This window comes from Oncorhynchus kisutch, linkage group LG5 (assembly GCF_002021735.2).
Source record: "Oncorhynchus kisutch isolate 150728-3 linkage group LG5, Okis_V2, whole genome shotgun sequence".
Classification (NCBI taxonomy): domain Eukaryota; kingdom Metazoa; phylum Chordata; class Actinopteri; order Salmoniformes; family Salmonidae; genus Oncorhynchus; species Oncorhynchus kisutch.
Window position 1 is genome coordinate 37,975,740 of NC_034178.2, and position 12,453 is coordinate 37,988,192.

Here is a 12,453-nt window from a genome sequence, read left to right on the forward strand (position 1 = left end):
AGTTGGTGACGGTCTCCAATGCCATGTGACATAGACCGTGGTAAACCAATCAAGGACATCCAGTTGGTGACGGTCTCCAATGCCATGTGACATAGGCCGTGGTAAACCAATCAAGGACATCCAGTTGGGGACGGTCTCCAATGCCATGTGACATAGACCGTGGTAAACCAATCAAGGACATCCAGTTGGTGACGGTCTCCAATGCCATGTGACATAGACCGTGGTAAACCAGTCAAGGACATCCAGTTGGTGATGGTCTCCAATGCCATGTGACATAGACCGTGGTAAACCAATCAAGGACAACACTGAATACCATTCTATACACACCTACATCACGTTTTACATCAGATTCCCTTACTGCCATGAACAATAAGACAACATTTCTTCACCGTGACATTTTTAAACTGCAAACCACAATTGAAACCCTGTCCACATTTAGACCGCCACCCCCTTACCACCAGCTCCTCTTCTCCATCTGGGCGCGGGGTTGATCGTGATTGGTCAAAGCCCCCCCCTGTAGTTCTTTATCTGATGTGTTAAATGTCAGCCGTGTCCTGCCAGGAGCCAGGTCCAGACAGCCTCTCTAGTGTTGTTCACTCCCAGGTGACTGACAGGCCGTGTGTGGAAGGAAAAGGTCTTTACGACATCATCTCTAACATCCTGCCTTTTCCACCTCTCTCTATGTCCCATCCAGAGCTGCCAACAGGCTGGGAGAAAATAGAGGACCCAGTCTACGGGCTTTACTATGTGGAGTAAGTAGTGACACAAACCTCCGGATGTATCTGTTGCATGTCTCAATACCTCACTGTACTGTACATTCAGAAGCATTTCACACTGGGCAGTGGCCCAGAATATGCAGAACAACATCAAATGCAGTATACCAGACGGCTGTTATTTTGGTCTAGTCTGTTATGGTAAAAATAGGCCATTTGTTTCTGTCATGATCATTTAGAAACATGTAATTTCTCATCTAGTGGGAGACCCTTGGGCCTGTGCATTAATATGAATGCATTCATATGTTTTGAAGTTGTTCAAAGCAATACCTTAGAGGCAGGGGCACAGTTTTTTTTTTTGTCTGAGATTTTTCAATATATATTATTCCTATTCTTTTCCTGTTTACTCCATAATTTCCCAGCATGTTTCTGTACTGTTTGAAGTGTAATTTCCTTACGGTGTGGTGTACTGCTCTCCTAATTCCCTGCTGGGTTTGTGGTATGACGTGTTTTGGTGGTGTTGTTAACCTCCTGAAGCAGTGTTCTTTTGTGATTGTGTGATGCGGTTGATATTCAGGCCTCATCGTCTCTGTCTCGTCGGCTCCAACAGAGCACTGTGTGTACCAGACTTGACTTCCCTGACTTAAGCCCTGGCTCCTGGAGCACTTTTTTTCTAATTGTGTGTTGCGTTAACTCCCTCACTACTGCCTCTCTGTATCTCCCTCTCCATCCCTCACTACTGCCTCTCTGTATCTCCCTCTCCATCCCTCACTACTGCCTCTCTGTATCTCCCTCTCCATCCCTCACTACTGCCTCTCTGTATCTCCCTCTCCATCCCTCACTACTGCCTCTCTGTATCTCCCTCTCCATTCCTCACTACTGCCTCTCTGTATCTCTTTCTCCCTCTCCATTCCTCACTACTGCCTCTCTGTATCTCTTTCTCCCTCTCCATCCCTCACTACTGCCTCTCTGTATCTCTTTCTCCCTCTCCATCCCTCACTACTGCCTCTCTGTATCTCCCTCTCCATCCCTCACTACTGCCTCTCTGTATCTCTTTCTCCCTCTCCATCCCTCACTACTGCCTCTCCGTATCTCTTTCTCCCTCTCCATCCCTCACTACTGCCTCTCTGTATCTCTTTCTCCCTCTCCATCCCTCACTACTGCCTCTCCGTATCTCTTTCTCCCTCTCCATCCCTCACTACTGTCTCTCTGTATCTCCCTCTCCATCCCTCACTACTGTCTCTCTGTATCTCTTTCTCCCTCTCCATCCCTTGCCTCACCTTTTTTGACTCACTTCTATTCTTCTTTCTCCCATACACATGTATTTCCTGTCATCATCCCCCTTGTTCTTTTTTTTATTTTGCTGACTCCAATTAATTATCTTTCTACGTTCCTGTGTCTTTGTCCTCCATCTCTCCGTCTCTTCCTCCCTCTCTTAGTCACATCAACAGGAAGACCCAGTATGAGAACCCTATACAGGAAGCTAAGCGACGGAAGCAGCTCGAGCAACAGCAGCCACCAGAAGGTGAGCGCTACATCCGAGGTTCGTTTCCAGCCCCGCCGGGCGTCATTCCTTTCTTTCTCCATGTCTGTGATTGTGTTTGTCTGTCTTTCTGCCATGCTCTCTCCTCTTTCTGCCATGCTCTCTCCTCTTTCTGCCCTGCTCTCTCCTCTTTCTGCCCTGCTCTCTTCTCTTCTCTTTCTGCCCTGCTCTCTCCTCTTTCTGCCCTGCTCTCTTCTCTTCTCTTCTGCCCTGCTCTCTTCTCTTCTCTTTCTGCCCTGCTCTCTTCTCTCCTCTTTCTGCCCTGCTCTCTTCTCTCCTCTTTCTGCCCTGCTCTTTCTCTTCTCTTCTCTTCTCTTTCTGTCATGCTCTCTTCTCTTCTCTTTCTGCCATGCTCTCTTCTCTTCTCTTCTCTTCTCTTTCTGCCATGCTCTCTTCTCTTCTCTTCTCTTCTCTTCTCTTTCTGCCCTGCTCTCTTCTCTTCTCTTCTCTTTCTGCCCTGCTCTCTTCTCTTCTCTTCTCTTTCTGCCATGCTCTCTTCTCTTCCTGCCCTGCTCTCTTCTCTTCTCTTTCTGCATGCTCTCTTCTCTTCTCTTCTCTTTCTGCCATGCTCTCTTCTCTTCTCTTCTCTTTCTGCCATGCTCTCTTCTCTTCTCTTCTCTTTCTGTCATGCTCTCTTCTCTTCTCTTTCTGCCATGCTCTCTTCTCTTCTCTTCTCTTCTCTTTCTGCCATGCTCTCTTCTCTTCTCTTCTCTTTCTGCCATGCTCTCTTCTCTTCTCTTCTCTTTCTGCCATGCTCTCTTCTCTTCTCTTTCTGCCATGCTCTCTTCTCTTCTCTTCTCTTTCTGTCATGCTCTCTTCTCTTCTCTTTCTGCCATGCTCTCTCTCTTCTTTCTGCCATGCTCTTCTCTTCTTTCTGCCATGCTCTCTTCTCTTCTCTTTCTGCCCTGCTCTCTTCTCTTCTCTTTCTGCCCTGCTCTCTTCTCTTCTCTTTCTGCCCTGCTCTCTCTCTTCTCTTTCTGCCCTGCTCTCTTCTCTTCTCTTTCTGCCCTGCTCTCTTCTCTTCTCTTTCTGCCCTGCTCTCTTCTCTTCTCTCTCTTTCTGACATGCCTCTCTTCTCTTCTCTTCTCTTTCTGCCCTGCTCTCTTCTCTTCTCTTCTCTTTCTGCCCTGCTCTCTTCTCTTCTCTTCTCTTTCTGCCCTGCTCTCTTCTCTTCTCTTTCTGCCCTGCTCTCTTCTCTTCTCTTCTCTTTCTGCCCTGCTCTCTTCTCTTCTCTTTCTGCCCTGCTCTCTTCTCTTCTCTTTCTGCCCCCGCTCTCTTCTCTTCTCTTTCTGCCCCGCTCTCTTCTCTTCTCTTTCTGCCCGCTCTCTTCTCTCTCTTTCTGCCCCGCTCTCTTCTCTTCTCTTTCTGCCCCGCTCTCTTCTCTTCTCTTTCTGCCCTGCTCTCTTCTCTTCTCTTTCTGCCCTGCTCTCTTCTCTTCTCTTCTTTCTGACATGCTCTCTTCTCTTCTCTTCTCTTTCTGCCCTGCTCTCTTCTCTTCTCTTCTCTTTCTGCCCTGCTCTCTTCTCTTCTCTTCTCTTTCTGCCCTGCTCTCTTCTCTTCTCTTTCTGCCCTGCTCTCTTCTCTTCTCTTCTCTTTCTGCCCTGCTCTCTTCTCTTCTCTTTCTGCCCCGCTCTCTTCTCTTCTCTTTCTGCCCCGCTCTCTTCTCTTCTCTTTCTGCCCCGCTCTCTTCTCTTCTCTTTCTGCCCCGCTCTCTTCTCTTCTCTTTCTGCCCCGCTCTCTTCTCTTCTCTTTCTGCCCTGCTCTCTTCTCTTCTCTTTCTTCCCTGCTCTCTTCTCTTCTCTTTCTGCCCTGCTCTCTTCTCTTTATGATTTGCTATCGAGAAACCATAAAGGCATACCTATGATTTATTTTAATGGCCTTGAAAATAGGTCTTTTTTAATTAATTTGGCAATGTTTTAAGTGTCACTGATACTCTCTCCAAAGTATTTGTGCTAATATGAATGATTTTGTAAGTCTACAGGTCTAGGTAAGTTTTTTGGGTTTGACAATAATACATTAAAAGTCTGTTACAGCAATGAAAATGTATCACAATTTGATAGTTATAATATTTCTGGGTCTTGTTCTCCTAGTGAAAAGCATTTCAGGACATATGCTTTAGGTCTCTTTAGTCTACACAGTACGCTATGTATGTCTTTGAACAGTGATGCAAACAGTTTACATTTGGCTCTGTCCGTCCAGCAGTTTGCTGAAATAGAGAGACAAATGAAAAAGTTCAGCATCACTGTCCAGACACTTCCTCACGTCCAGTATGTATATGTAGAATGTCCTCCACGTTTCCTCTCTTCATGCAGGTCACACCACTAGGAACCTGCCTATTGGTCCCCGCTCTGCACACTCAGCTAAATGTGCTTCTGACTTCATTACCTACCTGCTGACTTTTTCTCCTTTAAGCTTAATATCTCTTTACGCTCGAGATCTATGACTTTTACTCTTTCATTGTTTGAATCTTGATGCTGAGAATATTAATGAAGACTTAAGCCTCCAATACACTACAAAGTGAGGCTGCCATTTTGATCGATCAGAGATTGTATTACTTTAATCGGCAGCCATTGTGGCTCAATGCAGTACAGTAGTTTTCAAGCCACCCATTGTGGGGAACTATAAGGATCACCGTAACTGTACAGACACCAGAGACAGGAAGTGTGCCCTTTGCTGTTCCAGAATGGATAGAGGATGCTACCATGGCTGGTGCCCCCCTGGCCAGCTATACCGCCAACCACCAGGAGACCTACAGAGACACCCAAGCCAGACCCCCACTGCCGCCCCTCATCGGGCCAAAACGTGAGTCCTGGCCTGGTCAATATATAATAATATAGTTTTGTAAGGTTATTGGTCCATTTCTGTTTTCGACATTGTGGATGTGTTCCCTCATCACGTGCCTCACTCTATCCTGCTCTCCTCTCTCACTCCTCTCGCTCTCGTTCGCCTCTCTCACTCACTCACACTCACTCACACTCTCTGTCTTTCTCCATGTCTGTAAGCTCAGGCCCCTGACTGGCGCTGCCCAAAGCAACTCAAGGCCTTGAGATTCCACCACACAAATCTCTCTTTTTACCCAGCTCTTTTAAGTCACCCTGCTTTCAAATTCCTACACCTTACTTCTCTTTTGTAAAAATAAATAAATAAATACAAAAAACTCCTCAATATTACTGCATTGGTCTGCCTCTTCTGTCTTGAATTATTTCAAGGCAAACACAAGGACACTGGCTAACTCCAAGGGTAATACATTTTTCATTGTATGCATAAGCTGTACTCCTCCGCCATGTAAGTGTAGCATCTGCAGTTTGTTAGTCACTCTCCAATCCCTCGCGGCCATCTTCCCTGCTTTAATGTCTCCCTTTTCATTCCACCCGCTTCCTTCCACAGTCAATATATCACTTCAATAAACTCTGAATATCCCACTCCATCTCTCATATAAACTCTGTGAACATTTGTCCAACTGACAGCATGACTGGAACCAGTCATAGTAGGAGAGACCGAGGGCTTGGATCTAGATTACAGACGCCAGACTCTAGCAGTTCTTATTTCATAAGACCAACTCGGGTGTCCATTTGCCTAAGCTATATGAGTCTGTCAACTCCATGTCTAGACTCCAGAGTGTACCAGAGCAGAGTAGAGCGAGTTCAGTGCTGCCTTGTTCTCTATACACTGTCTTGGTCTCTATACACTGGCAGTCTTGGTGGCACGCCAGGCTATTACGCATAAGCTTAGAAACATCTGTTTCTAAATCACTGGGAATTAGTCTGACAATAACCCCGCACACACACTCACAAACACACACTTCCTTCCCATCCTAGTGTCAAGCCTTGAAAAGCTATTTTAAACTGATGGCTGCCGTGTATATAGAACTGTACCACAGTGTAATCGTACACTTTTAGAATGTACAGTGAATATTATTTTACTACTCATCTAACCATGCTGCCAGACCCAGATAAAACCCTGGGTTTTACCCAGTAGTGTAGCACTCTATAGGGGATAGCAGCCCCCACAGACTGGGACTGGGGCTAGGTCTGGGGGATTTACCCATCAGATTACCCCTATTCTCAGGCACAAACAGGCTGCTGCCCCCTAGCTCTTGGAATCCCTCTTAGCCTAATTAATCTATCGATCTTAATCAGTCCCTTTATGATTAATGGAGCTCATCAAACCAACACATCTCTTCTAGAGCACTCACTGATCCAGAGCCAAGACTGTTTAGGGTAACCCCTCCTCCATTTGGCTAGCAGAGCACATGAGATCAACGGGTTCTTATGAAAGGTGTGTGTGTTCCCCAGGAGGGAAGCCCTTCTTCACGCGGAACCCGGCGGAGCTGAAGGGAACCTTTATCAACACCAAACTAAGGAAGAGCCACCGAGGGTTCGGCTTCACCGTCGTCGGGGGCGACGAGCCTGATGAGTTCCTACAGATCAAGAGTCTGGTTCTGGACGGACCTGCTGCCATCGACGGCAAGATGGAGACAGGTGGGCCTCCGCTCTGTTGTTCCGTGTCATTATTAAGAGGTGGTCACCAACTCTTTGAGAGCTACAGAGGCTTCTGTTCCAACCCTGCACTAAAAACAGTTGACTTATCAAGGTTGGTTGATGAACTGAAGCTGGTGCTCTCCTGGTGGGTGACCACTGAATGGTGTAGGTGTAATAGTATAGTGTAGGTGTTCTAATTGAGCAATATACAGTTCCAGTGTTACTTCCATGATTTCAGTTTGTGACATGGAGCTAATTATCCAACATTAATTTCACCTTCTCTTCCCCTAGGTGACGTGATCGTGAGTGTCAATGACACGTGCGTGCTGGGCTACACCCACGCTCAGGTGGTGAAGGTCTTCCAGTCCATCCAGATCGGCTCCATCGTCAACCTGGAGCTGTGCCGCGGCTACCCCCTGCCCTTTGACCCAGACGACCCCAACACTAGCCTGGTGACCTCCGTGGCCATCGTGGACAAGGAGCCTATCATCATCAACGGCCAGGAGAGCTATGACTCTCCGTCCAGCCATGGCAGCCAGACCGGAGGCCCCGTTAATGGGATGAGAGAGTCAGGACCCCACAGCCCCTCCTCTGCCGAGGTGGCGTCCAACGGCTCGCACAGTTACCCCAGCGACTCTGTGACGCTGGCGTCGTCCATAGCGACGCAGCCGGAGCTGATCACAGTGCACATGGAGAAGGGAGACAAAGGCTTTGGGTTCACCATCGCAGACAGCCCTGCAGGGGGAGGACAGAGGGTCAAACAGATCGTAGACTACCCCCGCTGCAGGGGCCTGAAGGAGGGGGACATTATTGTGGAGGTGAACAAGAGGAACGTCCAGAGCATGAGCCACAACCAGGTGGTGGACCTGCTCAGCAAGTGCCCCAAAGGAAGTGAGGTCACCATGCTGGTGCAGAGAGGTGGAGGTAAGACACAATAAACCGGCCACAACATGCAAAGTTTTGAGTTCTGGTTGGCAAGCTTTGTCCCGCCTCTTCTCCATTTTCAGGAATCTGGAGATAACATATTTTGGTTGGATAAGGGTTAATGTCACGCTCCGGAACTTTGGGTTGAATGTGTCAATGTGTAGTTCATACATGCATAATCTATGAGAAGAATTACTGTCTTACCTCAATTAACCACGACAAATAAGGTTATGAAGTCTAGGAGATCAGGAAATATGTTTGTTTTTTTACACATATTTAACTCTTTATTTTTGTTGGCACAAAACTACCTCTATACTTCCATTCGTTTGTATGGGTTACCTTCAGTCTCACACACACACACATTTTGGCCATAGAGCAAACTGTCTCGTAGCCGGTTTACACCAGACACCGTTGTAGCTCAAACGCTTCGGACGCTACAGGCAGAAGGTGGCACATCAGCATTACCGACTTATTTCAGACGAGTCCCTTGACACATATGGGGGTGGTAGAGCAAAACGGAAAACACCATCGTGAGAGTCTCTCCTTTCCATAGAGTAGTTTATAGGCCAAACCGTTCGGACGCTATGAACGTTTTTTGAGAAGACCGATTTTCGGGATGTCTTCATGGTCTGATAAACACCGCTGTAGCTCGGCCACCTCCCACCACAGATGCGGAAGGGCGACATAGCTTATACTGACAGATTTTAATGGGGATTTTTTTATTATGTCACTTAGATTGATGCACCGGTGCGTCAATCGACTCTTAAGGATAGGTTATCCCCAAAACAGTTACATTATTGAGATACAATTGTGGTGTCTCATTTTTTTTTCCATCCTAGCTTTGTGTGTGTGTGTCCATGAGCATTTGTGGTTGTGCAAGCGAGCGTGCAGATTCGACTGTCTGTGTCGAGTGAGAACTCGGGACAGGATTTTGACTAGGTGTGTGATTGGAGAAACGGTCTCATAAAAGAGCTGAAGAGAAGACTCTGTGTATGAGGGGGATGATTGAATTTTGGTCTCACTCCAATCCCCAGACAGACAGTACCCACTACCCAGAACACACCTCCACAAAGAGTCCTGACTCCCACTGAGAGAGACATGTAATTGGAAAGTTTTCACTGAGACAGAGCGGTCTGAACTGGCATTGGAAGTTCTCTGGGAATTATTCATTTGTGGAATTGAAGGACCTGAACATCCGTCCTGTAATGCTGTGTTGAGGAACGGAACAGGACATTGACTGGGTGCTCTGCTATCACAAATGGCTCTGTTCCTCTCCCTGTCTTGCTTTATTAATGGCCACCATTAGTCTGAGGGGGTTGTGTACAAGCCCGTAAAACGCTACAGCCATAATGGTCCGCTTTTTATGGATTGTCAATAAAACCAAATGTTTGTGCATTTAACAGAGACTCCCTGGACCAGAGAGTGGAGAGAATGGTGGGCGGGACGGTTAGAGAGGATCATTCCTCAATGTGTCATGGGTGGAAGACAGAGCTGATATGAAACCACTTTTTACTGCTGCTGTCTATGTCTTTAGAGCAAAGCAGAGACATACTGTGGCTCTGTACAGAGTGTGCCACTACTCTCTGGAAAGCAGAGGACTACTCAGTAGAGGATTGCTTCTGCAAGTTACCTTGAAAACATGTGGTGAACCTATTGACTCATGAGTGTCATGTATGTAGTACAAATATTAACAACGCTCTTTCTCTATGGTTCACATACTTAATTCGTCTCATATTGAGCTCTGTTCTCTCAGTGAGTGCTACATGTCATAAAGCTCTGTTCTCTCAGTGGGTGCTACATGTCATAATTCTCTGTTCTCTCAGTGGGTGCTACATGTCATAAAGCTCTGTTCTCTCAGTGGGTGCTACATGTCATAAAGCTCTGTTCTCTCAGTGGGTGCTACATGTCATAAAGCTCTGTTCTCTCAGTGGGTGCTACATGTCATAAAGCTCTGTTCTCTCAGTGGGTGCTACATGTCATAAAGCTCTGTTCTCTCAGTGGGTGCTACATGTCATAAAGCTCTGTTCTCTCAGTGGGTGCTACATGTCATAAAGCTCTGTTCTCTCAGTGGGTGCTACATGTCATTAAAGCTCTGTTCTCTCAGTGGGTGCTACATGTCATAAAGCTCTGTTCTCTCAGTGGGTGCTACATGTCATAATTCTCTGTTCTCTCAGTGGGTGCTACATGTCATAAAGCTCTGTTCTCTCAGTGGGTGCTACATGTCATAAAGCTCTGTTCTCTCAGTGGGTGCTACATGTCATAAAGCTCTGTTCTCTCAGTGGGTGCTACATGTCATAAAGCTCTGTTCTCTCAGTGGGTGCTACATGTCATAAAGCTCTGTTCTCTCAGTGGGTGCTACATGTCATAAAGCTCTGTTCTCTCAGTGGGTGCTACATGTCATAAAGCTCTGTTCTCTCAGTGGGTGCTACATGTCATAAAGCTCTGTTCTCTCAGTGGGTGCTACATGTCATAAAGCTCTGTTCTCTCAGTGGGTGCTACATGTCATAAAGCTCTGTTCTCTCAGTGGGTGCTACATGTCATAAAGCTCTGTTCTCTCAGTGGGTGCTACATGTCATAAAGCTCTGTTCTCTCAGTGGGTGCTACATGTCATAAAGCTCTGTTCTCTCAGTGGGTGCTACATGTCATAAAGCTCTGTTCTCTCAGTGGGTGCTACATGTCATAAAGCTCTGTTCTCTCAGTGGGTGCTACATGTCATAAAGCTCTGTTCTCTCAGTGGGTGCTACATGTCATAAAGCTCTGTTCTCTCAGTGGGTGCTACATGTCATAAAGCTCTGTTCTCTCAGTGATCATTGCTCAGTCTGAGCTCTGCTCTGGGGTTGTGTGTGTGTGGATCAGACAGCTAAGATTTTGCCTGCCCCACGCAGACAGCAGGATTAATTACTCTCTGCTCTGCGCTCCTCAGGCCTGGCTGCTAATTGGGGGGTCTGATATCAGCATCGCCTCTCTCCCTCTCTTGCCTTCTCGTTTGCTCTATTTCGCTCTCTCTCTCTCTCTGGGCATGAGTGTCACCAGTCAGTCCACACAGCCAATTACAAGCCTTTGACAGGGAGCCAGAGGATAACTCTAATTGGCAGAGATCTGCCCCCTCACTATCCGCCTCCTCCTCCTCCTTTCCCATCCTCCCTTCCAGTGTGTACAGATTCCCACCCGAGCGTCCGGTCCAATCCCGCGGGTTCTCGGTGCGTACAGTGTACTGAGCTCATTAAGGCCTGTGTATGCAACAGTGCTCCTCTCCCCTCTCTTGGAGTAAGCTGACTGGCTCCCCAGCACAACACTAGATTCTCACTGGATTCTTCTCATCCTCCTCTTTCTCACTGGTGATGGTGGACACTGCATAAGTCTCCATACTGAACCATGTGTATATGACACAGCAAAGGTCCTGTGTGGGTGTGTCTCCCGTCTTTTGCTGTTCTGCATCCTGTTGTCTTCTCGAGCCAGGAGGTGTGATTAATAGCTTCCATCAAGGAATCCATTATGATGCCCATCCCTCCATTTGTCTAATTATGCTGCCTAATGTGCTCCTTTTCTCTCCTCCTTCCTGCTGAAACGTTCTGATTATGACACTGACATAATTCATTCTAGCCCCTAAAGACACGCACTTCCCGTGAATTTGCTTGAAGTGCGCCTATGGATGGGTGTAAGTGTCCGTGGTCTACGGGGATGGGAGAGGTGGTGCAGCCAGCATCGGTTGTGTTCCATGCAGAGCCATTGTGTGGAGAACACCTGAGCGCGAGGCTAGCTCTCTGTAGCGCCACAGCCTCCCTCATTATCCACCCAGATAACTCCAAGTCAGTCCCATTCCTGTGCTTTAAAGGTATCCATTCACTTGTTTGTTAGGCTGGGGGGGCATGGTGGACAATACAGTAGATGCATACAACACAGGCTCGGCCTCTCAACCACCTCCGAGGAGGGGAGGAAGGAGAGAGGATGTCAGAGGCGGGAGGAGGATGATGAAAGAGTGGCACAGCGACACCCCTGTCGATCTGTTCATCTTCTGAGACATCCATCAGAGGTGACAGGGTTGTTCCCGGCGGGGCTGGGCCCTTGCACTCCTCATTCCCCCGGAGCGGAGTGAGGGATGGAGGGAGGATGAACCGGGTTAGAGACTGACATGGCGAGTGAGGATGTGTGCCAGTCTGATGATAACCTATCCATCCACTACACTGTTGCTTTCTGCCAGTGGGCTGAAGCGAAATGACCAATCTACACCTGCAGTGGGTTCGAAGGTCTCTAAGCCAATGTCCAACAAGTGTAATATTCTAGCTAATATTTCTCTTTCCTCTGTGTCTTCACGGGGAGCTTTAAGTGCTGTGGAGCGTGATAACTGTCCCTCTCAGACAGAACACAGTGTAAGATGGTTGTTTCTGCTGTGTTGGGTTGTTGTAGAAGTGAAGCCAGAGTGCTGCTAGGAAGGAGACGTCGCTTATCTCCACCCTGCTCTAGATGTTCTGCTGCGAACAGAGACACAAACACACCCACCCAGAGACAAAAGGAATTGATTTAATGTAGATAGATACATTACATGACCAGAAGTATGTGGACACCTGCTTGTCGAACGTCTCATTCCAAAATCATAGGTAGTAATATGGAGTTGGTCCCCCCTTTGCTGCTACAACAGCATTCACTCTTCTGGGAAGGCTTTCCACTAGATGTTGGAATATTTCTTTGCGGACTTATTGAGCATTATTGAGGTCGGGCACTGATGTTGAGTGGTCAGCATTCCAATTCATCCCAAAGATGTTTGATGGGGTTGAGGTCAGGGTTTTGTGCA

At 47.4% G+C, this 12,453-nt stretch overlaps 1 protein-coding gene across 1 annotated transcript in view; it reads left to right on the top strand.

Moving 5' to 3' along the window:
- LOC109891011 (membrane-associated guanylate kinase, WW and PDZ domain-containing protein 1) overlaps positions 1-12,453 on the top strand; it is a 59,499-nt gene that overhangs the window by 17,979 nt on the left and 29,067 nt on the right. Inside the window, exons 6-10 of the mRNA XM_031823896.1 lie at positions 695-752; positions 2,153-2,256; positions 4,939-5,058; positions 6,552-6,737; positions 7,029-7,661. Coding sequence (XP_031679756.1) covers positions 695-752; positions 2,153-2,256; positions 4,939-5,058; positions 6,552-6,737; positions 7,029-7,661 — 1,101 coding nt within the window. The remainder of the gene's footprint in view (positions 1-694; positions 753-2,152; positions 2,257-4,938; positions 5,059-6,551; positions 6,738-7,028; positions 7,662-12,453) is intronic.